The sequence below is a fragment of the Leucoraja erinacea genome, chromosome 28 (assembly GCF_028641065.1).
Source record: "Leucoraja erinacea ecotype New England chromosome 28, Leri_hhj_1, whole genome shotgun sequence".
Lineage (NCBI taxonomy): Eukaryota > Metazoa > Chordata > Chondrichthyes > Rajiformes > Rajidae > Leucoraja > Leucoraja erinaceus.
Window position 1 is genome coordinate 875,432 of NC_073404.1, and position 21,916 is coordinate 897,347.

The 21,916-nt window shown below is 45.4% G+C and overlaps 1 protein-coding gene across 3 annotated transcripts in view; it reads right to left on the minus strand.

Moving 5' to 3' along the window:
* The window catches only part of ncf1 (neutrophil cytosolic factor 1), a 64,795-nt gene that overhangs the window by 25,048 nt on the left and 17,831 nt on the right, over positions 1-21,916 (minus strand). For all 3 annotated transcript variants that reach the window (XM_055657449.1, XM_055657451.1, XM_055657450.1), the window contains exons 3-6: positions 19,764-19,839; positions 14,899-15,064; positions 5,263-5,321; positions 903-1,025 (exon numbers count right to left, since the gene is read on the minus strand). In XM_055657449.1, coding sequence (XP_055513424.1) covers positions 903-1,025; positions 5,263-5,321; positions 14,899-15,064; positions 19,764-19,839 — 424 coding nt within the window. The remainder of the gene's footprint in view (positions 1-902; positions 1,026-5,262; positions 5,322-14,898; positions 15,065-19,763; positions 19,840-21,916) is intronic.

A 21,916-nucleotide genomic window follows, 5' to 3' on the forward strand; every position in this document is an offset into this window, starting at 1 on the left:
ACATTTACATCCAAGTGCTTTATATATATGAGGTCCCAGCACAGATTGCTGCAGAACTCCACTGTGACTGGCCAGAATAGTACCCTTCACTAGGGCCTTCAGTCTTCTATGAATAAGTCAGTTCTGATTCCAAATGACCAAGTCACCATGGATCCCATGCATCTTAATCTTCTGCATCAGCCTCCCTAGAGGGACTTTATCAAATGTCTTATTAAAATCCGTATTGGATACATTCAGCGCCCTACACGCATTGATCATCTTCATTATCTCCTCAAAAACTCAATCATTCCTAAAGCAAGCCTTACTGTGGACAAAGCAAGTAAACATTCGAAACATTTTGATATAATGTTTGGGTCCCTGTTCCTCGCATACAGCTCCCATAGCCTCTACCGTATCTTTAGTCTGACTGTTATATATGAAGATAGGAATTCAGATATCTGCATAAAGTTCCACAAATCCCAGGGCAGCATGATCAGGTTGTTGGCCTTCATCCCTCTCAGATACCGACACAGATCGGGCCAGGGACATCTGCACATTGGCTCCGTCAGGTTTAATAAAGCCATGTTTTGGTGAGTCCAAACAAACCTTTGTATTTAGTTTTGAGATACACCACAGAAACAGGCCCACCAAGTCTGCACCAACCAGCAATCCCTGTACTATCCTGCAAACACTAGGAACACTTTACAATTCTTACCAAAGCCAATTAACCTACAAACCTGTACGTCTTTGGAGTGTGAGAGGAAACCGGAGCACCCAGAGAAAACCCACGGGGTCACGGGGAGAACATACAAACTCCGTACAGATAGCACCCATAGTCAGGATCGAACCCGGGTCCCTGGCGCTGTGAGGCAACAACTCAACCACTGCATCACCGTGCCACCCCTAAGAGGAAGAAATCTTACCATTTTGATTCTTCTCCACAATCTCTACAATATCTCCGGTCTGAATGCTCATTTCATACTTGGAATTCTTCTGATAAACTGCAATTGAACGATATGTTTGAAGCAACATTGGACCTGTAATTTCTGGAAAGAGAGAACAAAGTTCACACAAAGTACAGAACGCTGACAGTTTTTAAAATATTGCAGCATTTCTCACAAGGTGCATTTATTAACTGCAGTGGCTACTCAAGTTTCATGTGTATTTTACTTGTATAAAGTCTATTGTTCATCAGAGACCCGCACCACCATGGCCATGCTCTCATTTCACTACTGCCATCGGGAAGAAGGTATCAGAGCCTGAAAACAGTAACATCATGTTCAGGGGCAGCTTCTTCCTTATAACCATCTGGCAATTAAACTACAACCTCCAAATAAGCTCCAACCTACATAGACTTGGGGGCATTGTTTTTGTCTTGGCACTGCAGATTATAAGACTCCTCTTTTTAGCTTCCCGATTTCCCTCTTAAATGTACTCAATGGTTCTTTATTATCACATGTACAGACATACAGTGAAATTCTTTGAATCCCCTATTCGATTTGCTTGACCTCAGCTACCTATACTTTTGAGTTTAGTTTAGAGATACAGCGCAGAAACAGCACAGAAAGAGGCCCTTCGGCACACCAAGTCTGTGCCTACCAGCACTCCCTGCACATCAACACTACCCTACACACATTAGGGACAATTTTACATTGATACCAAGCCAATTAACTTAAAAAGGCAATACGGGGAGACGACATGAAGTACGAAGGTAAGTTAGCCAAGAATATAAAGGAGAAATATAAAGTAAAAGCTTCTTTAGGTAAGTGAAGAGGAAAAAAATTGTTAAGTCCAAAGTTGGACCCTTGAAGAGAGAAATAGGTGAAATGATTATGGGGAACAAGGAAATGGCAAATGAGTTGAACAGGTACTTTGGTTCTGTCTTCACTAAGGAAGACAAACAATCTCCTTGATGTACTAGGGACAGAGGACCTAGGGTGATGGAGGAACTGAAGGAAATTCACATTAGTCAGGAAATGGTGTTGAATAGACTGATGGGACTGATGGCTGATAAATCCTCAAGGCCTGATGGTCTGCATCCCAGGGTGCTCAAGGAGGAGGCTCTAGAAATCGTGGATGCATTGGTGATCATTTTCCAATGTTCTATAGATTCAGGATCTGTTCATGTGGATTGGAGGGTAGCTAATGTTATCCCACTTTTCAAGAAAGGAAGGAGCGAGAAACGATGGAATTATAGACCAGTTAGCCTGGTCTTTAGTGGTGGAGAAGATGCTAGAGTCGATTAACAAATATGTAATAGCGGCGCATTTAGATAGCAGTAACAGGATCAGTCCAAGTCACCATGGATTTACGAAGGGGAAATTATGCCTGACAAATCCTCTGGAATTTTTAGAGGATGTAACAAGTAAAATAGACAAGGGAGACCCAGTGGATGGAGTGCACCTGAACTTTCAGAAAGCCTTTGTAAGGTCCCACAAAGAAGATTGGTGGGCAAAGTTAGAGCACATGGTATTGGGGATAGGGTGCTGACATGGATAGAAAATTGGTTGGCAGAAAGGAAACAAAGAGTAGGGATTATCGGGTCCCTTTCAGAATGGCAGACAGTGACTAGTGGGGTACTGCAAGGCTCGGTGCTGGGACTGCAGCTATTTACAATATATATTAATGATTTGGATGAAGGGATTCAAAGTAACATTAGTAAATTTGCCGATGACACAAAGCTTAGTGGAATTATGAACAATGAAAAGGATGCTATGAGCATGCAGGGTGATTTGGACGGGTTGGGTCAGTGGGCAGATACATGGCAGATGCAGTATAATGTGGATAAATGTGAGGTTATCCACATTGGTGGCAAGAACGGGAAGGCAGTAGTTAGGAAAAGGGGAAGATAAGGAGACCTGGGTGTCCTTGTACATCAGTCACTGAAAGTAAGCATGCAGTTACAACAGGCAGTGAAGAACGATAATGGCATGTTGGCCTTCATAACGAGAGGAGTTGAGTATAGGAGCAAAGAGATCCTTCTGCAGTTGTGCAGGGCCCTAGTGAGACCACACCTGGAGTATTGTGTGCAGTTTTGGTCTCCTAATTTGAGGAAGGATATTCTTGCTATTGAGGGAGTAGGCCATTTAGAACCGAGATGAGGAACAACTTTATCACACAGCGAGTTGTGAATTTGTGGAATTCTCTGCCTCAGAAGGCAGTGGAGGCCAATTCACTGGATGCATTGAAGAGAGAGTTAGATAGAGACTTGGGGCTAGCTGAATCATGGGGTATGGGGATAAGGCAGGAACGGGGTACTGATTGTGGATGATCAACCATGATCACATTGAATGGCAGTGCTGAGTCAAAGGGCCGAATGGCCTACTCCTGCACCTATTGTCTATTTATCTATGTATCTTTTGGAGTGTGGGAGGAAACCAATGATCTCGGTCTTCAAGGTGGTGGCGGAGAAAACGTACAAACTCTGTACAGACAAGGTCAGGATCAATCCCTGGTCCCTGGTGCTGTAAAGTAGCAACTCTACCGCTGTAGGGGGGGGGGGTAGCAACTCTACCCCGCCTCCTACCCATCCCCCTCCCCCCTCTCCTCCCCCCTCTCTATTAGAACAACCTACATATTGTTTGTGAAAACCTTCTTGGATACATTTACCAAATTCCACCCCATCCAAGCCGTTTGCACTCTGTCCATCTCAGTCAACATGAGGGAAGTTGAAATCACTTAAACCTAGAGGTGCAGGAGAGATTTGCCAGAAGGATGTCTGCATTAAGGAATAATAGCTACAGGGAGGGGTTGGATAGACTTGGATTGTTTTCTCTGTAGTGTTGCGTGTTCTGAGGAGACCTGATAGGTATATAAAATAGTGGCATTTAAGAACCTTATGGAAAGGCATATGGATATGTGTGAAATAGAGGGGTATGAGTCATGTGCCAGCAGGTAAGAGTTGGTCTTGACATAATGTTCGGCACAGACATTGTGGGCTGAAGGGCCTCTTCTTGTGTTCTTCTGTTGAAGGTTTGTTCAATGGGACTGGCTTGGGAAGGAAACGTGGTCGGCATGTTTCAACCCACCATGCCTGCACCAAATAAACTAATCCCATTTGCCTGCAAGTGATCCATATTTCTCCACCTGTTCATCGATCTATCTAAATATCTGTCAAACTGCTACCATCTCTGCTTTCATTACTTCCAATAGCAGGGTGCTCCAGGCACTCACCAATCTCATGTAAAAAAAACCTTGCCAAACACATTCTCCTTTAAAATATTCCCTTCATCGTAAATCTACATTCTCTGATTTAGTTTAGAGATACAGCGTGGAAACAGGCTCTTCCGCCCACTGAGTCCACACCGACCAATGATTCCTATACCCAAGCACTATCCTACACACTAGGGACAATCTACAATCTTTACCAAAGCCAACCTGCACGTCTTTGGAGTGTGGGAGAAAACCGGAGCAGCCGGAGAAAACCCACGGGGAGAATGTACAAACTGTGTACAGACAGCACCAGTAGTCAGGATCGAACCTGGGACTCTGGAGCAGTAAGGCAGCAACTCTATCGCAGCACCACAGTGCCACTTCTAGCATTTGATATTTCCACCCTGTGATAAAGATTGACGATCTACCCTATTTATGCCTCTTATCATTTTATACCTTCGATCAGGTTGCCCCTCAGACTGATTCTCAAGAGAAAACCATTCACCCTGTCTCCATAAGTAGTTCACTCCAACAGAGGCAACATTCAGTGAAGCTCTTCCGCACCTTCTCCAATGGCCCCACATCCTTCCCATAGTTTTATATGCTGCAGTATATAATACTCTAATACTCCAAGCCCCTTTGATGAATGCGAGCACACTGGGGGCCTTCTTTACTTTCCGATCCACTTGTGTTGCTCCTTCAAGGAGCTGTGGGCTTGCATCCCTCCTGGGAATCCTGCCATTAACAGGTGGCAAGGTGGCACAGCAATAGAATTACTGCCTTACAGCCCCAGAGACCCGGGTTCGATCCTGACTGTGGGCGCTGTCTGTACAGAGTTTGCACCTTCTCCTTGTGAACGCGTGGATTTTCTCCGGGTGTTCCAGTTTCCTCCCACATCCCAAAAACATGCAGGTTTGTAGGATAATTGTCTTCTGTAAAATGTCCCTGGTGTGTAGGATGGAACGGGTGATCGCTGGTCGGCACAGGACTGGGTGGGCAAAGGACTCGTTTCCACGCTGTTTCTATAAACTAAACTAATGTAGAATACAAGCAAGTTTTTCTCGTTCAAAAAAGGTCCATCAGTGAAACTGCAGAACTAAACTACGTATTCTCGTACTGATACAAACTTACCAGAGGAACTGCTTCGTGCTCTGTCTTTTGGGAGAAGATAGGTTTCTGTCTTTTTTGTCCTGCAAATAAAGCAAATGAGAAGTCATATGAGAGCACAAGGCCACAAATTGAAGAAGGTAACCCAGCCCTTCACACCTCGTCTGCCATTCAATAAGATCGTGGCTGTTCCAACATCAGCCACAACAACATTTTCCTTCACTTCCTTGTAGATTAAGGTTAGTAAGTCGCCACCTTCACTTCACTGATTGACTGCATCACCAGCTCTGAGGGGTTGAAAATTACAAACATTTCTGGATCTCTGACTGGAAGTCTGTAACTCGCGTTGTACGTCGGGGATGGGTGCTGGGTCATTGGATTGCCGACAAGGTGAAGGAGTTTAGAGATGGACTTTAGGAGGAGAGGGACACCCCTATCCCATATCTCCATCAGTGGTGTGGAGGTGCAGATTTCCAAGGAGTACAAATATGTTGCTGGGGCAGCAGGGCAAAGGCCCCAGACACCAATAGATCAACAAACTCATCAGACAGGCTGATTCATGGGGAGGTGGATTCATGGGAGATGGTCTTGGAGGGGAGAATGCTCCTCAAACTACAGCTCACCCCCTCCATGACACACTGATCAACCTGAGGAGTAGCTTCAGCAAGGCCGGTTCCACCAGCATGAGGTACAGAACGCCAAAGCACATCCTTTCCCCATGTGGCTAACAAACTGTACAACTCCTCCCCCTTCTGACTGACCTCCCATCTTTGCACAACCCCGATCCTTCACACTCGTCACTTTAATTTCATGCATCTTGCGTTTTAGGACTGTTGGCCGATAAATTTCCCTCCTGGGATGAATGAAGTTTGATCATATCATAGTCATAGAGAGTCAAGAGTAATACAGTGTGGAAACAGGCCCTTTGGCCCAACTCACCCACACCGGCCAACAATGTCCCATCTACCCTAGTCCCACTTGCCTGCGCTTGATCCATAACCCTCCAAACCTGTCCTGTCCATGTACCTAGCCAACTGTTTCTTAAACAATAGGATAGTCCCAGCCTCAACTACCTCCTCTGGCAGCTTGTTCCATACACCCACCACCCTCTGTGTGAAAAAGTTGCCCCTAGGATTCCTATTAAATCTTTTCCCCTTCACCTTGAACCTATGTCCTCTGGTCCTCGATTCCCCTACTCTGGGTAAAAGACTGTGCATCTACCCAATCTATTTCTTCTGATTTTGTATATGATTTTGTATCGTATTGTAACCAGTAATCGATGCTGGGGAATTGTGATCGGAGGGACACCTCAGGGATCAGTGCACAGGGATAAGTTCCACAGGGTAGACTCAAAATGCTGGAGTAACTCAGTGGGTCTGGCAGCATCTCTGGAGAGAAGGAATGGGTGTCCTGTTGTGCTGCCATTATCAGCCTCTGCGTTACTTTCAATCCTCTGCACTCTTGCTTTCCTCTGTAACCTTACACATGGCAGCTCATTGAATGCCTCCTAGATATCCAGCAACACTGCAGCCTCTGTTCACCCGTCACCCACTCTCAACGAAACGGGTTTTAGTTTAGTGAAGGAAGGAACTGCAGATGCTGGTTTAAACTGAAGACAGACACAAAAAGCTGAAGTAACTCAGTGGGTCAGACAGCATCTCTGGAGAACACGAATAGGTGACGTTTTGGGTCGAGACCCTTCTTCTGTCCAAAGTAGGGTCTTGACACAAAACGTTACATATTCTTTTTCTCCAGAGATGCTGTCTGACCCACTGAGTTACTACAGATTTTTGCGTCTATCTTAGGTTTAAGTTTACATAGAAACATAGAAAATAGGTGCAGGAGGAGGCCATTCGGCCCTTCGAGCCAGCACAGCCATTCATTGCGATCATGGCTGATCATCCCCAATCAATAACCCGTGCCTGCCTTCCCCCCCATATCCCTTGATTCCACTAGCCCCTAGAGCTCTATCCAACTCTCTCTTAAATCCATCCAGTGATTTGGCCTCCACTGACCTCTGTGGCAGGGAATTCCACAAATTCACAACTCTCTGGGTAAAAAAGTTTTTTCTCACCTTAGTCTTAAATGGCCTCCCCTTTATTCTAATACTGTGGCCCCTGGTTCTGCACTTGCCCAACATAGGGAACATTTTTCCTGCATCTAGCTTGTCCAGTTATAATTTTATATGTTTCTATAAGATTCCCCCTCATCCTTCTAAACTCCAGTGAATACAAGCCTAGTCTTTTCAATATTACCTCATATGACAGTCCCGCCATCCCAGGTATCAATCTCGTGAACCTATGCTGCACTGCCTCGAGCACAAGGATGTCCTTCCTCAAATTAGGAGACCAAAACTGTATGCAATACTCCAGATGTGGTCTCACCAGAGCCCTATACAACAGCAGAAGAACCTCTTTACTCCTATACTGAAATCCTCTTGTTATGAAGGCCAACATTCCATTAGCTTTCTTCACTGCCTGCTGTACCTGCACGCCAACTTTCAGTGACCGGTGTACAAGGACGCCCAGGTCTCGCTGCACCTCCCCCTTACCTAACCTAACCCCATTGAGATAATAATCTGCCCCCTTGTTTTTGCCGCCAAAGTGGATAACCTCACATTTATCTATATTATACTGCATCTGCCATGCAACTGCCCACTCACTCAACCTGTCCAGGTCACCCTCCAACCTCTTAACATCCTCTTCACAGTTCACACTGCCACCCAGCTTTGTGTCATCCACAAACTTGCTAAAGTTGCTCCTAATTCCCTCTTCCAAATCATTAATATATATGGTAAACAGTTGCGACCCCAACACCGAGCCTTGCGGCACTCCATTCGCCACTGCCTGCCATTCTGAAAAGGACCCGTTCACTCCTACTCTTTGCTTACGGTCTGCCAACCAATTTTCTATCCATGTCAACACCCTACCCCCAATACCATGTGCTCTAATTTTAGTCACCAGTCTCCCGTGCGGGACCTTATCAAAGGCTTTCTGAAATTCTAGATACACTACATCCACTGGCAGCCCTTCATCCATTTTACTTGTCACATCCTCAAAAAATTCCAGAAGTTTAGTCAAGCATGAGTTCCCTTTCATAAATCCATGTTGACTTGGACTAATCCTTTTACTGCTATCCAAATGCCCCATTATTACCTCTTTAATAATTGACTCCAGCATCTTTCCCACCACCGAAGTCAGGCTAACTGGTCTGTAATTTCTGTTTTCTCTCTCGCTCCTTTCTTGAAAAGTGGGATAACATTAGCTATTCTCCAATCCACAGGAACTGATCCTGAATCTATTGAACATTGGAAAATGATCACCAATGCATCCACTATTTCTAGAGCCACCTCCCTGAGGACCCTGGAATGCAGTCCATCAGGCCCCAGGCATTTATCATCCTTCAGTCCCATTAGCCTACCCAATACTGTTTCCCGCCTAATGAAAATTTCTTCAGTTCCTCAACCCCATCTGTCCTTCAGTACTTCAGGGGGATTGTTTGTGTCTTCCTTACTGAAGACAGATCCGAAGTACCTGTTCCACTCTTCTGCCATATCCTTGTTCCCCATAATAACTTCGCCCGTGTCTGCCTTCAAGGGACCCACATTTGACTTTGCTACTTTTTTTCCCTTAACATATCTAAAGAAGCTTTTACTGTCCTTCTTTATATTCCTGACCAGTATTTCCCGTTTTGTTTCCTTCTGTTGTCCTATGAAAGTTTCCCAATCCTCTGGCTTCCGGCTACTCTTTGCTGTGTTATACACATTTTCTTTTAGTTTTATTCTATCCCTAACTTCTCTTGTCAGCCACGGTTGCCTCCTACTCCCCTGAGAATCTTTCTTCCTTTTTGGAACGAAATGATCCTGCGTCTTCCGGATTATGTCGGATTTGAGCATAGAAGTTGGGATGTAATGTTAAAATTGTACAAGGCATTGGTGAGGCCAATTCTGGAGTACGGGGTACAATTTTGGTCGCCTAATTATAGGAAGGGTGTCAACAAAATAGAGAGAGTACAGAGGAGATTTACTAGAATGTTGCCTGGGTTTCAGCAACTAAGTTACAGAGAAAGGTTGAAAAAGTTAGGGCTTTATTCTTTGAAGCGCAGAAGGTTAAGGGGGGACTTGATAGAGGTCATTAAAATGATGAGAGGGATAGACAGAGTTGACGTGGATAAGCTTTTCCCACTGAGAGTAGGGAAGATTCAAACAAGGGGACATGACTTGAGAATTAAGGGACTGAAGTTTAGGGGTAACATGAGGGGGAACTTCTTTACTCAGAGAGTGGTAGTCGTGTGGAATGAGCTTCCAGTGAAGGTGGTGGAGGCAGGTTCGTTTTTATCATTTAAAAACAAATTGGATAGTTATATGGACGGGAAAGGAATGGAGGGTTATGGTCTGAGCGCAGGTATATGGGACTAGGGGGAAATAATTGTTCGGCACGGACTAGAAGGGTCTAGATGGCCTGTTTCCGTGCTGTAATTGTTATATGGTTATATGATTATTAATCCAGAAATTCCTGCCATTGCTGTTCCACCGTCATTCCTGCTAGGATCCCTTTCCAGTCTACCTTGGCCAGCTCCCCTCTCATGCCTTCATAATCCCCTTTGTTCAACTGTATCACTGCCACTTCCTATTTAACCTTCTCCTTCTCAAATTGCAGATTAAAATTAATCATATTATGATCACTCCCTCCAAGCGGTTCCTTTACCTCGAGTTCTCTTATTAAATTTGGTTCATTGGACAACACTAAATCCAGAATTGCCTTTTCTCTGGTCGGCTCCATTACAAGCTGCTCTAAGAATCCACCTCGGAGGCATTCTACAAACTCTCTTTCTTGGGGTCCTGAACCAACCTAATTTTCCCAGTCTACCTGCATATTGAAATCCCCCATCACCACAGTGGCATTACCTTTGTTACATGCCAGTTTTAACTCCTGCTGCAACTTACACCCTACATCCGGGCTACTATTTGGGGGTCTGTAAATAACACCAATTAGTGTCTTCTTGCTTTTACAATTCCTCAACTCAATCCACAGTGACTCTACCTCGTCAGCCCCACTGTCTTCCCTCACAAGGGACTGAATTCTATTCCTCACCAGAAGAGCTACCCCCCCCCCCCCCCCCCCCCCCCCCCCTCTGACCACCTGCCTGTCCTTTCTATAGGATGTATTACCCTGAATATTAAGTTTCCAGGCCCGATCCTCCTGCAGCCACGTCTCAGTAATCTCCACAATGTCATATCTACCAACCTCTAACTGAGCCTCAAGCTCATCTACTTTACTTCTTATACTTCGTGCATTCATATACAATGCTTTTAATTCCTAATGCAGCTCACCTTTCACATCGATCCCTATTACACTTGGCCATACTCTCCTATCCCGTTGTGAGTTTTCTTTCCCGTTAATTCTGGGGTCATTAATTATCCCTTTACTCCCTTTCCCTTTAACTCCATCCTCGACTATCCCATTTGACACCCCCCCCACCAGCCCCCAGCCCCTATTTAGTTTAAAACCACCGGTGTCGCAGTGGCAAACCTGCCTGCCAGAATGCCGGTCCCCCACATGTTAAGGTGCAACCGTCCCTTTTGTACAGTTCCCCTTTATTCCAAAACAGATCCCAGTGGTCTAAGAATCTAAATCCCTGCCCCTGCCTGATGGCTGGTCGGTCAGCGTGATCGGGAATCTACCCAAAGGCTCATTGGTCAGTGGGACTGGGAACCCACCCGAAGACTCATCAGTCGGCATAACCAGGCGGGAGCTGGAGACGTCGGGCGCTAGGAGCGGGCCGGTAGGAGGGTGACTGAGGTAATGCTTCCAGAGCCTTAAATGTAGGCCACAGGATATAAAGATGACCAGGCGAGGAGAGGAGAGCGTTGTGGGTTCAAGGGAACTGCTCCAGTATAAGGAGCGCGGGGGCCATCCGAACTTTGAATGGCACAAAAAATGGCAGTGCAAGCATGTGTTATATCTGCAAAGAAAATCACCGTGCAATTGCATATGTGACAAATAAAGCACTATTGAACTACTGCAGTCTGAGGTTCCCACCTGATTCAGCATGGCATCTCTAACCATGCCTAAGGGAGCACGGTGACCCTGTCACAATGACTACTGTCCGGAAGCACTTATGTCCACCGCAATGAAGTGCTTGGTTGTGCATCAAATTATTTCTGCCTCAAAAATGGCCTGGGTCTGCTTCACTTTGCCTTTCATCACCGCAGGTCAACAGCAGATGGCTCTGCTGTCCACCAACTCTCCACTCTGCTCTGGACCATCTGAATATCAGGAGTACATGCATCATTGAAAGCATCTAATGAGGCTCTGCCTCAAGATGCGGCATTTATCATCAAGGAACCCCAGCATCAGGGCCATGCCCTCATCTCCCTGCTACCATCAAGGAGGAAGGACAGTCATGGTCCTATTTTGCCAGGTTCAGGAAAAGCTACCTTCACACAACCATTAGGTTAGTTTCTTAGCTTAGAAATACAGCACGGGAACAGGGCCTTTAACCCAGCAATCCTTGCATATAAACACCATCCTCCACACAAGAGGGACCATTTACAATTCTTTACAATTTTACTAAGCCATTTAACCTACAATCCTGTACAAGTGTGGGAGGAAACTGGAGCACTCGGAGAAAACCCATGCAGGTCACAGGGAGGACGTACAAACTCCACACAGACAGCTCCTGTAGTCAGGATCAAACCCGGGTCTCTCACACTGTAAAGGGCCTGTCCCACTTGGCTGTCATTTGCACCTAATTTACGCTTCATATGTAAAATAGGTCGATGTGTCGTGACGCGCAACGTCACGCGCAAATTATACGTCATCACGTGTCAGCACAGCCGTCTGGTGCGAGTGATGTCATTAGAACACCCTGCTTCCCTATTCTGCATCATGACCATCATGGAACAACTACAGATTTTATTGCTACAGCAACAACAGAGATGTCTGTTAGCAGCAGCCCTCATACTTACAGATCAGCCAGGCAGGAGTACAACAAGAAAGGCCAGCAAGAAACCCAGGAAGAGGCCTGTGTGGACGAGGTTAGAGGTTACATGACGCGTTAAAGGGCGGGCCGACTGCGTATGGGCGGCGCTCGGCGGCACATGTTTACGGACGTTGATGCACGGTGGCGTAACCATGTGTGACCACGCGATATAGCGTGCGTAGCCAATGTGTCAGCGTGCGTAGCCAATGCATCAGCATGTGTAGCCAGTGCGTCAGCATGTGTACGCAATACATTACGCAGGTGGTTCGCGAGGATTTCGTTACACTACAAAATGCTGGAGCGCCGCGCGATACCGCACGCCACTGCAAGCGATTCCACGCCTCACCATGCGCAATGCGTGTGTTACCCACGCGCACCCCACACGTCACGACGCGTCAACCTATTTTACATATTACACGTCAATGAGGTGCAAATAATAGCCAAGTGGGACAGGCCCTTAAGGCAGCAACTCTACTGCTGCGTCACCATGCCGGCCTTCTTGAACAACCCTAATTCTACCTCGACAAGACAACACTACAGAACATAATTTCCACCAAAGATCAGCTCTATGATCTTTGATTTCCACCACCACCCCCAATTCCCCCTGGTGGAGAATATGGGCAAGACTACACTGGCCACACACATAATGGAAGAAAAATTCAATTTCCACAGTTTCCAAAGCTTTCTTGATATTGACTGGGTTCCTGTTTCTAGATGTGCCACTCCATATACATGTGCCCATATCGTAGCCAGAGCATAATTCAGAAGGACTTTTCTTGTAAAGGAAAATTGGGCATTAAAATACCTTGACTGAATGATGCCGGAGTCTCTACTTCTAAGCAACAGTCCTGCCCTGGGTGTGGGCACAGTGGAACTCCACACCTTACTTTTTAACTATGTTTTGTACCAGTCTTGTTTTTTATGCATTATCTTTTGACATTTTGTGCATAACTCAGGTCCAAGCCTCACACAGAGAGTGGTGGGTACGTGGAACAAGCTGCCAGAGGAAGTGGATGAGGCAGGTAACAGCAATTAAAAGAGATTTGGACGGGTGGATGAAATGTGTAGGAAAGAACGGCAGATGCTGGTTTAAACCAAATATATACACAAAATGCTAAAGTAACTTAGCAGGACAGGCATCATCTCTTGAGAGAAGGAAGGGGTGACGTTTCGGGTCAAAATTCTTCTTCAATCTGAAGAAGGGTCTCGATCCGAACGTGACCCCTTTCTTTTCTCTAGAGATGCTGCCTGTCCCACTGATTTACTCCAGTATTGTGTGTCTGTGGACAGGTAGATAGATAGGAAAGGTTTAGAGGGATCTGGGCCGAATGGGGCAGCTTAGATGGGTTATGTTGGTTGGCCTGGACATGTTAGTCTGAAAGGCCTATGTCCCTGCTGTGTGACAGCTATAATGTTCTCATAAGCTGTTCATTGCTCTCAGTTTAGTTGCCTTGGTCGTCAGACTCCAAACACTAAAATCAGCCCAGTGGAGCACCAGAGACCCAGAGATTACAGGTGCTGCCTGTACACAGTTTTTCCGTTCTCCATGTGACCGCATGGGATTTCTCCAAATACGTGCAGGTTTGAAGGTTATTTGGCCTCTGTAAATTGTTCCTAGTGTGTAGGGATAGTGCTAGTATATCGCTGACCGGTGGCTTAGTGGGCTGAAGGGCCTGGTTCCATGCTGTATCTCAAAGTCGAAATCTAAATTCTAAAATGGATGGCATTTAGTGCACCCTCCCCTTGTGCCTCATCCAGTATCCGTCTGCTCTGCTAAGGGGCCTTACATAGTTTATCTAAAGCATACAGCTGATTCTCAGCCCCAATAGACCATCCACTGTGTCCCATTCTCCTGTTAAATCAGTTGATAGCAGCCATCACCCACACATTAAGCGACACGACACAATTTCTACAGATGTGCTGTAGAAAGCATTTTATCACCATGCTCCATCCAACACCGCAAGAAATTGCGGAGAATTGTGGACGCAGCCCAGACCACCACACAAAGTATTGACTCCATCTACACTGCACGCTGCTTCAACAAGGCCACAAGCATAATCAAGGACGAGTCGCACCCTGGCCACTCCCTCTTCTCCCCTCTCCCATCAGGCGAGAGGTACAGAAGTGTGAAAAAATACATCTCCAAATTCATGGACAGTTTCTTCCCAGCTGTTATCAGGCACTGAACCATCCTATCAACAACTAGAGAGCAGTCCTGAGCTACTATCTACCTCATTGGAGACCTTTGGACTATCTTTAATCGGACTTTTCCTTGCACAAAATGTTATGCCCTTTATTTGTACACTGTGGGCGACTCAATTGTAATCATATATAGCCTGTCCACTGACTGGTTAGCACACAGCAAAAAGCTTTACACTGTACACTTTACACCTGACAATAAACAAAATTAAACTTGATTCATTGCAGATTGGGTGCAACAAATGAGTTGATACAGGTTGCATCTTCCCAAATGCTCTGTCCCATTAATGCCGGCACTCCAACCCATTTTGCTTTCCCATATCTTCCTACACATTTGTTCTGGTTCTCCCATAGCTATCTGTTGCTGCCAAGTTGCAACTGTAGCGGTCTTCAGGCCTGCAGCTTGGAGGTTGGCCAGTGAGTTTGGTTGTGGGCGGCACCAAGGCCAGGTCAGTGGGCGGAAGGGTCTGTACTCACGCGTGAGGAAACGGCAAGGCAACGTCATCTGGGCGGACCTGCAAGAAGCTCACAATCCACTGACAGCGCGAGATCTTGGGGGGAAGGTTGAGCAATGACTGGAAGTAGTCAGAGAGAGTACTCTGCCGGTTTTCAGTAGCCTTGTGTCCTTCCAGCCATCTGGGAGCTGTGGATGGAAATATACACATCATAACTTCACTCCGTGCTGGGGACGGCATCATGTCTTCGCTCCGCCATGGGGACAATGCCTCATAACTACTCCGCAGTGGGGACAACACATCGCAGCTTCACTCCGCAGTGGTGGGGACAACGCAACATAACCACTCCACGGTGGGGACAACGCAACATAACCACTGCACGGTGGGGACAACGCAACATAACCACTCCACGGTGGGGACAATGCATTAGAACTTCACTCTGCCGTGGGGACAACGCGTCATGATTGCAACATCCCAAGTTTCATACTCCATGCCGTGGCCTATGAAGACCAGCACCCCAAATGTCATTTCATTTCACTGTCCCTTGTGTTGCCACTGTGGACGTGTGGACTGGCACCTCAAGGTCTTTCTGCACTCCTGAGTTCGCTGACATTTACTCCATATGTCTTATTAGATTTTTACCTCCTGAACTACATTGCCTCAACTCATCTGAATTAAATTCCACCTGCCACTGGTCCACCCACCTGTGCAGCTCATCTCTGCTGTATCTTAAGACAAACTTCCTCACTATCTCCAACTCCACCAATGTTTGTGTTGTCTTCAAACTTATGAATCAGGCCACCAACATTCTCTTCCAAGTTATTTCTAGATTATAAAGGTCCCACGCACACACCACTTGTAACAAACCTCCAGTAATGGTACCAAAGGGATTGGTGCTGAGATCATTGTTGTTTGTAACATATATGAAGATGGCTGATCTATCTCTCCCTCTCAACCCCATTCTCCTGCCCTCTCCCCATAACCCTTGACACCCATATTAATCAAGTATCGGCCCATCTCCACCGTAAAAATAACCAATGTAGCGGTGAATTCCGCAGATTCACCACCCTCTGGCTAAAGAAATTCCTCCTCATTAGGGAGGAATTCTTTGCTGTTCCTCAAATTTACCTTGGACTTCACTGGGAAAGTGCAAGAAGCCAAAGATGGAGGCCAGATGAGGAGTGGGAATTTAAGTGCCAGGTAACTGGAAACTCAGTGATCTAATCAGAGATATCTACACGGCAGCACCCTGTCAGTGTTTGGCCCCTCCATTGTAGAGGAGGCAACCTAATGAACACCAAATGCAAGATGCTAGATTGGAAGCAGTACAAGTACATCGCTGCTTCACCTGGAAGCTTTTAGATAGGCACAAATAACTCAGCAGGACAGGCAACATCTCTGGAGAGAAGGAGTGGGTGATGTTTCGGGTAAAGACCCTTCTTCAGACATGGATAAGCAGGGTTGGAGGGATATGGATCATTGTGTGTGCATAGGAGATTAGTTTAACTACATCATGTACAACACAGCAAAGGAAGTTGTTCCTGTTCTGTACTGTTCTATGTTCTTTCAGAGGACAACAGAGAAACCCTGGTAAATAACAACCTAACATCAGTAGTAGATAATCTATTGAAACAACTGTGAGGAACAGGATTAATGGACAGCAAGGGTAGAGCTGCTGCCTAACAGCACCAGAGACCGGTGTTCGATCCTGACCTCAGGTGTTGTCTGTGTGGAGTTTGCACGTCCTCCCTGTGACGACATGTTTCTTCCAGGTGCTCTGCTTTCACAAGTGCACAAGTTATAGTAGAATTAGGCCATTCGGCCCATCGAGCTACTCCACCATTCAATCATGGTTGATCTCTGCCTCCTAATCCCATTTTCCTGCCTTCTCCCCATACCCCTTCACACTCGTTCTAATTAAGAATCTGTCTATCTCTGCCTTAGAAATATCAACTGGCGGCCTCCACAGCCCTCTGTGGCAATGAATCCCACAGATTAATTACTCTCTGACCAATGAAGCTCCTTCTCACCTTTTTAAAAGAGCACACTTTAATTCTGAGGCTATGACCTCTGGTCCTTGACTCTCCCACCTTTCCACATCCATTCTATCTATGCCTTTCATTATTCTGTAAGTTTCAATGAAGTCCTCCCTCAACCTTCTAAACTCCAGCGAGCAGAGGCCCAGTGCTGTCAAATGCTCATCATACGTTAACCCACTCATTCCTAGGATCATTCTTGTAAACCTCCTCTGGACCATCTCCTGAGCCAGCACATCCTTCCTCAGACATGGAGCCCAAATTTGCTCACAGTACTCAAAATGTGGCCCAACCAGTGCCTTATTGAGCCTCAGCATTACATCTCTGTATTTGAATTCCATCTTTCCTCCCACATTCCAAGGTCGTGTGGATTTGTAGGCTAATTGGACTCTGTATATCACCCGTTGTGAAGGTAGTAGATTAGAACGTGGATTAACATAGAACTAGTGTTTATGGGTGATCAATGGAATGAAGGGTCTGTTTCCAAGCTATATCTCTAAACTATAACACCTCACATTTTTCAGACTTAAATTTCTCTGCCCAATTCACTATCTGATCCAAAGGACAAAGCACAAAGGACAAAGGACATGTATTGTCACATACACCAAATGGTGTAGTGAAATTCTTTCTTGCCATGCAGCACACAGATAAAGATTAGACATAACATTAGACATTATAATATTAGACATAGACATTAGAGGAGATTTACTAGAATGTTGCCTGGGTTTCAACAACTAAGTTACAGAGATAGGTTGAATAAGTTAGGTCTTTATTCTCTGGAGTGCAGAAAGTTAAGGGGAGACCAGATAGAGGTCTTTAAAATGATGAGAGGGATAGACAGAGTTGATGTGGACAAGCTTTTCCCTTTGAGAATAGGGAAGATTCAAACAAGAGGACATGACTTCAGAATTAAGGGACAGAAGTTTAGGGGTAATATGAGGGGGAACTTCTTTACTCAGAGAGTGGTGGTAGCAGTGTGGAATGAGCTTCCAGTGGAAGTGGTGGAGGCAGGTTCATTGGTATAATTTAAAAATGAATTGGATAGGCATATGGATGAGAAGGGAATGGAGGGTTATGGTATGAGTGCAGGCAGGTGGGACTAAGGGGAAAAAAAAATTGTTCGGCACGGACTTGTAGGGCCGAGATGGCCTGTTTCCGTGCTGTAATTGTTATATGTTATATGGTTATAACATTGAAGAAATTTAACAATAAACATAAAGCATCCCCCAACAATGGTTCCCACTGTGGGGGAAGGCACAATGTCCAGTCCCCATCCCCAGTTCACCCATAGTCGGGCCTATTGAGGCTGATACAACCCTGTAGCCTCTGACTACCTTCCTCACTGTCACCAAGCAATTCCTATTACAGCTACAAACCTCAAATTCATACATGTACTGATTCAAACAATCAATAGAGGTCCCAGCACTGAGGTACTTTCACTGATCGCAGGCTTCCTGTCACAAAACAACTTTTTGCCACCTTTTACCAAACCAATTTTGGATTCAAAATGGTAACATTTCTCAAAGTTAAAAATAGATGTGTGGAGCGAGCTATTGTTTTACACAGAGTGGTGGGTGCCTGGGAAGCTCCGCCATGGGTGGTGTGGAGCCACAACAATAGTGGTGTTTAAGAATCTTTCGGATAGGGAGGGAATAGGGCGATATGGACCATGTGTAGGCAGGTAAGATTAACTTAACTTGGTATTACGTTCGGTAAAGACATTGTGGGCTGAAGGTTCTGTTACTGTGCTATACTCTTTAATGTTCTATGTTACACTGACTCTAACCTTTTGGAACCTTCTCCCAAATAGGACCTTGTCAAAGATCATGAAGATATTAATGGCTCAATGGTGGTTTTATTCTCACATGAGCAAAGTGGAAACATACATTGAAATTAGTTTCCTACAAAGTCCTGTGCAGTATCAGCCATGATTGAATGGTGGAGTAGATGTGATGGGCCGAATGGCCGACTTCACCTCCTATCACTTATGACCTTATGACCATATGAACATACCCAGGCATATCCCCCATCAGCAAAATGTACAGCAAGAGTCTACAGATCCCGCATGCAAGAGGCGCCATGTTTTTGGCAAAAATGTCCAGTCCGTGCTTAGTTATTATGAGCAGTGACCATTCCACTCGAGCCCCAGGCAGTTGCACGCTTCCAGCCATTGTTATGTTAGCAATTACATTACCTTCTTCAATACTTTGTTACCACTTCCAAAATCCAGTCAATCAAATTCACCCACTACAAAGCCATGCTGGTTATTTTATTGATCCCGGCCTGTATAAGTGTAGATCAATCCCGTCCAACAGAACTGTTTATAATAACTTCCTGTGACGTTAGACTCACAGGCAGTAGTTGGCTACTTGTCCCTCCTGTTGCAGAGTAAACAACAATGAGGGACGAGAATTGTGCTAATGTGGACACATGAAACTGCAGACAAAGCCCAACAGGAATGTCATTGATTATGCGTGCGCCCATCATTGTAACAGAAATCTGGACCCACTGTTAATGAATTTAGACGTGGATAATCATCTCATTCTGTTTGTCATCTAATTTAGTCTTTCTGGGTTCCATTCTTTAATCAAGACCTCGTTTTATTGCTAATCAAGTTTCTGTGCAAAAGCTCATCATCTGTGAATATAAAAAATGTTCCAAAGTCAGAATTGACAGATCAGCTGTGGCTGCCTCCTGGTGCACACCCCCCTTATAAATCACCCCATATTTCAAACACCAACTCTGGCCTTTTCATTTTGCTCCTACTTCCCTTTCTGAATAAATACCTATTTGCCATCCTACAGCCATCTGCGCATCTTTTAATTTTGTGACCATCCTGTCTTTGACCAACCTGGTAAATGGGGCAGGGTCCGAGCCTTGGAATCTATTTCTCCAGCTTCAATAGGAAACAGCTCCTTCAACATTTTCTGATTTAAAAAAAAAAGAAATATAGAATTGTTAAATACAAAATAGAATTGTGAGGTTATACACATTGTTGCATCAGAAAGAAAGAAACCCTACCCCACTCCACCATTTTGCACTTGTCCAAGAAAGATGTCAATGAAATGCAGATGCTGGAATTCTGAGATAAAAGCAGAAAACAAATGGAAACTCAGCAGGTCAGGCAGCATCTGCGGAGAGAGAAAAATAGTGAATGTTTCAAGTCAGAAAAGCTTCATAAGATATTTGTCCTGGGCTCCATGTGAAATGATTGACTGCAAACCAAGTTGTACTTTCTTCCCATAGAAGTTTTAGTTTAGTTAAGTTTAGAGATATTGCATAGAAACAGGGCGTTCGGTCCAGCAAGTCCACGTTGACCATCGATCACCTGTTCACACAAAGTCTATGTTCACAAAGTCAAAGATTAGAATTAGGCCATTCGGCCCATCGTGCCTACTCCACCATTCAATCATGGCTGATCTCTGCCTCCTAATCCCATTTTCCTGCCTTAACCCTTGACACCCGTTCTAATCGAGAATTTGTCTATCTCTGCCTTAAAAATATCCATTGATTTGGCCTCCACAGCCCTCTGTGGCAATGTTCCACAGATTAACTACCCTCTGACTAAAGACGTTCCATCTCCTTTCTAAAAGAGCGACCTTTAATTCTGAGGCTTTGACCTCTGGTCCTAGACTCTCCCACCAGTGGAAACATCCTTTCCACATCCACTCTGTCTAGGCCTTTCATTATTCTGTAAGTTTCAATGAGGTCCCCGCTCAACCTTCAAAACTCCAGCGAGTAGAGGCCCAGTGTCGTCAAACGCCCATCATTGGCTAACCCACTCATTCCTGGAATCATTCTGGTAAACCTCCTCTGCACGCTTTCCCACTTCTCCCACTTTTTCATCCACTCCTTATATATTAAGGGCAATTTCTGCCAATTAGTTTACAAACCCATGTCTTTATGATGTAGGAGGAAACTGGAGCACCCGGATGAAACCCACAAGGTTACAAGGAGAATGTGCAAACACGAGACAGACAGCACCCGATATAGTATGCTTGCTTCCATATTGAGCTTAAGAAAGTCGTGTTGCAGCTTTATAGGACTTTGGTTTGGCCACATTTGGAGTATTGCATGCAGTTCCCAATTCCCACAGGTGTAGTCCGCAGGGACACTGGAAGTCTACCGGACTTGCCACATCCTGCAGTAGGAGCAGACCAAATCACCAACTGCCATTTCCAATGCACTATCACTTGAGGAACTGGCAAAAAGAAAATACCTCACCGTATTTGACCTTTAACCGCCTCGCCGAATCCTCTCAAGACTAAAAATCAACACTGACCGCAACATAACACTTCACCTCAACACATCCCTGACTGATCAAGGCAACAGCTTTTGCACCACCCTGTGTTTGCCACTTTCAGTCTCCCCACCTGGTGAAGGAACTATGATCCCTCAGCCCAACATGCCCATGCCGACCAAGATGCCCCATCTACACTCACCCCACCTACCCATGTTTGGCCCATATCCTTCTGTACCTTTCTTGTCCATGTACCTGTCCAAGTGCCTTTTATATGTTGTATGTTACCTGCTCTGGCTGCTTATTCCATATACCTACTACCCTCTGTGTGAAAATGTTGTCCCTCAGGTTGCTATTAAATTATTTCCCTCTCATCTTAAACCTATGTCCCCTGGTTCTTGCTTCTCCTACTCTGGGTAAAAGTTATGTATTCACCTTATTTACCCCCCCCCCCCTCGTGATTTTATGCACCGCTAGAAGATCACCCTCATCCTGCACTGCAAAATATAAAGTCCAAGTCTGTCCAACCTCTCACTAAAGCTCACTCCCTGAATTTCTGCCAACATTCTGCACCCTTTCCTACTTAACACCGTCCTTCCTATGGATGCGAGGCCAAAACTGAACACAATGCTCCAAATGCGGCATCACCAACGTCTTGTACAACGTGATGAAGAGTGTAGCTGAGGTCAGCACAGATCAGTTGGTCCACGCACACACTGATGACTACAGGCTGGGTCACATGGTTGTCAGTGAAGCAGTGGAGG